This window comes from Belonocnema kinseyi, chromosome 5 (genome assembly GCF_010883055.1).
Source record: "Belonocnema kinseyi isolate 2016_QV_RU_SX_M_011 chromosome 5, B_treatae_v1, whole genome shotgun sequence".
In the NCBI taxonomy this organism is placed as follows: Eukaryota; Metazoa; Arthropoda; class Insecta; order Hymenoptera; family Cynipidae; genus Belonocnema; species Belonocnema kinseyi.
The window spans coordinates 94,496,247-94,499,500 of record NC_046661.1 but is presented as its reverse complement, the minus strand read 5'-3'; the positions used below and the strand labels follow the sequence as shown (position 1 = coordinate 94,499,500).

At 37.8% G+C, this 3,254-nt stretch overlaps 2 protein-coding genes across 2 annotated transcripts; both read left to right on the top strand.

Annotated features, from left to right (window-relative positions):
* Positions 1–286: 286 nt before the first annotated feature.
* Positions 287–1,024, top strand: LOC117173782 (uncharacterized protein F54H12.2-like). The gene has a single exon (XM_033362424.1). It carries the CDS (start codon positions 287–289, stop codon positions 1,022–1,024), a length of 738 nt encoding a protein of 245 aa, XP_033218315.1.
* A 181-nt stretch (positions 1,025–1,205) lies between these two features.
* LOC117173781 (uncharacterized protein F54H12.2-like) lies at positions 1,206–1,556 on the top strand. Its single transcript, XM_033362423.1, has one exon. It carries the CDS (start codon positions 1,206–1,208, stop codon positions 1,554–1,556), a length of 351 nt encoding a protein of 116 aa, XP_033218314.1.
* Positions 1,557–3,254: the final 1,698 nt, after the last annotated feature.

The following is a 3,254-nucleotide window of genomic DNA, read 5'->3' as shown; positions in this document are numbered from 1 at the left end:
GCTGGAAAGGAATTGAAAAGACGATCAATGGAAAAAGTGGAAAGCCTGATGAACGGATCGGGATATAAATTGAGTAAGAAGAGGAATAATCTTCAGTCGTTCGGCGTTCGCAGCGTGTTGAACATCGCGGGAAAACCTTATAGAAGAAATAAAAAGGGTGGAAAAATCAGAAAAAGGAGGAAGAAGAAAACGGTAGTCAAGAGAAAGAAAAGTGAAAATCTAAAAGAAGAGCACATCCAAAAAGTACAAAAAGATCAGTAATTGATATTTTTGGAAACAAGTAAAAATGTCATCTTTGCACTCACACTCGTGCGAGTGCATGAAATCGGAATTAGATCTCTTTTCACTACCTCCATCACAAAGGTCCATAGAGGGTTCTCAATGGGTGCACTACAAACCAGTTTCATCTCCCACAGATGACTCTCCCATGGAATTTGTAATTCCAGATCAGGGGAATGAGTACATTGATCTTGCACATACACTTCTAAGTGTAAGATTCAAATTAATCACTCCTAAAAAAACCGCAGAAAATACTTCGAGTGCAGAATCCGTTGGTCCTGTCAGCAATTTACTGCATCACATGTTTAACTACTTGGATGTATACTTTAATCAGAAGCCTGTCTCGCCACCAAATAATGCATATGCATACAGAGCGTATATTGAATCTCTGCTTAACTATGGGCCAGCAGCGAAAAAAAGTCATTTCACATCAGCATTATGGCTTGGCAACATAGCAGGTAAAATGGAGAACATCACAACGCAGAACCAGGGTCTCGTCGATCGACGACTTATATTGGGTGAAGGGGGAAAAAATGCTCTGATTGGTCATTTGCACAGTGAAGTTTTTAATCAGGATAGATTTCTCTTGAATGGTGTTGAACTTAGAGTTCGACTGGTGCGTTCTAAGGATGCTTTTTGTCCTATGGATCCTACTAATCGGGCTTATCTTCATATTCTGCTTGCACATGCAAAAGCTCTTTCTCCAGTTACGGCCAAGTACCCACTTACCAAAGTAGAGGTTTAAAACACTCACAATTCATTCTGGTGTTCAAATTGAAACTCTCGATAATGTTATACTCGGTCAACTACCTAAAAGGATCATCATTGGATTTGTCGAAAATGGCGCATTCAACTGTCATCGTAGTAAAAACCCCTTTAACTTTAGATACTTTAATATCAATAGTTACTCTCTTTATGTGGATGGTATGCAAATTCCGTCAAAGCCTTTGCAACCAGATTTCTCCAACGGAAAGCTATACGTTGATGCTTATCATACTCTGTTTTCCGGAACGGGGATTCATTTTTTGAACGAGGGAAATAATATTGATCGTTTTGATTACGCAAATGGATACTGCATCTTTGAATTTGATCTTACTCCTGATTTTTCTGCAAATTGTCAATCACACTGGAATCTCGTTAAACATAGCAGCCTTCGTACTGAGCTTCGTGTAAAAGAAACACTACAACGAACTATTCATTGTATAGTTTACGCAGAATACGACAATGTCCTGGAAATTGACGCGTCCAGGCAGGTTATAGTAGATTACAGCGGTTAATTCCTGTACAGACCTGCATTAACCTGTTTAACAGAACCGGTTTTCACATTAAGTTGAAGATGGAGGGGGAAAACCAACGAATGTGTACCTGAGTATATAACACGCTCTGCTCAGTTGGTTGCTGTCTCTCGTAAAGGTATCTTCATCCTCACCTCTACTCTTGAATGTAAAACAATGGACTATATAATCGACATACAATGCTTTCGAGATATAGATGACCAGTTTATAACAAAGGAACTGGCGGTTATTGCTGTTGATTATAAATGCATTGCCCATTGGATTGTTGGACCGCCATACCTCTTCTCTGAACTTCCTGCATTTTCAAAATCAAAAAACAACTGGCAAACCTGTCACTATCATGAAATTGAATGGTTCGATGGAGATATCCCACTGAAGTTTTTATATTCAAACCTTCGAGCAGTTGACAAAACTGCATCACAGATTTACACACATTGTCGGGAAAAAACCTCGCTTTACAGAAAATCACCAGCAGACAAATCATTAATTTGGAAGACGTAAACTGCCCAGCCTTCAAAAGACTCGACGACAGGAGAGTTGTTCAGATGTGAGCTTAAAAATTCTATGAAACTGCGTCATTGGCTTCGAGAACAACGACAATAAGAAATTCTTTGTAAACTGTCAAACAGAAAGTCTATGTACGGTAAAACAATAATTGCTAGGAATTCAGTTCCAGATGGTGCTGAGGTCAAAACTGAATTTTTAGATAAGACAACTGATTCTAAGCCTTGTCCTGAGAAGATTGTTAACATTCAATATGAACAGTCTAGAGCTATTGCAGGTAATTCAGATTTTACAAGTACCCACGATTGGTGTCTACCCGGCAGATCAAATTCCCAAAACCTGGACAAGACCGGCTGCAATAACAGGTTAACACTTAAGACCACACTCAGCCTGGTTCCCACTGGATCGGAATCCATTTCGACAGAACCGGAAGAGGAACCTACTTTGACAGTTACGAGATACCGCCTCTTATTCCTCAACATCTTCATCGTCTACGTAGGAACTCCAGCCTCTACAAATGGAACACCAAACTCAAATGTATGCGGTCAGTTTTGTGTCATGTTTCTTTATCATATGTGTAATGGTTGTACTTTACATCATTCCATTGATATTTTCACATACAATCTATTAGATAATGATCGCATTGTGGTCAGCTTTCATAAAAGACTTTTAGACGAATATAAACTCAAAATGGTTAGAGATGCGGATTCTAAACAAGGCGGTAGATGTGTTTGCTCACTACGAAATAAAAATCGGTTTAACTCGTGTGCACAAGCATGTTCGTCGAAACTCGCTACTTTGTCCCTTTTGTAAATATAATTTATATATGTATATTGTATAGGTATTTTTTCTCTTCTCTCATGTTGAATAGTTAGTCTCGCCACCTTACGTTCCTCAGGTACCTACATTTGTATTGCTAGAATTAGGAAACTATATGTATTTTTTTTAGAAAATATCAATAAAAAACATATGTAATCAAAAAAATAATGATTTAATTAATTCATCTGTCCTTTAACTATTTATGTTTGAAAAGTGCATTAAAGAATTTTTTTTTTAAATAATTTTTATAATCAAAATTTCTTACTTCAAAACATTAGATTAGATATAAGACGCTCTACTTATTTCCTAATTCTCACTCTCTAATCCTACCATTCCACAGCCTTCACCCCCCCCCCC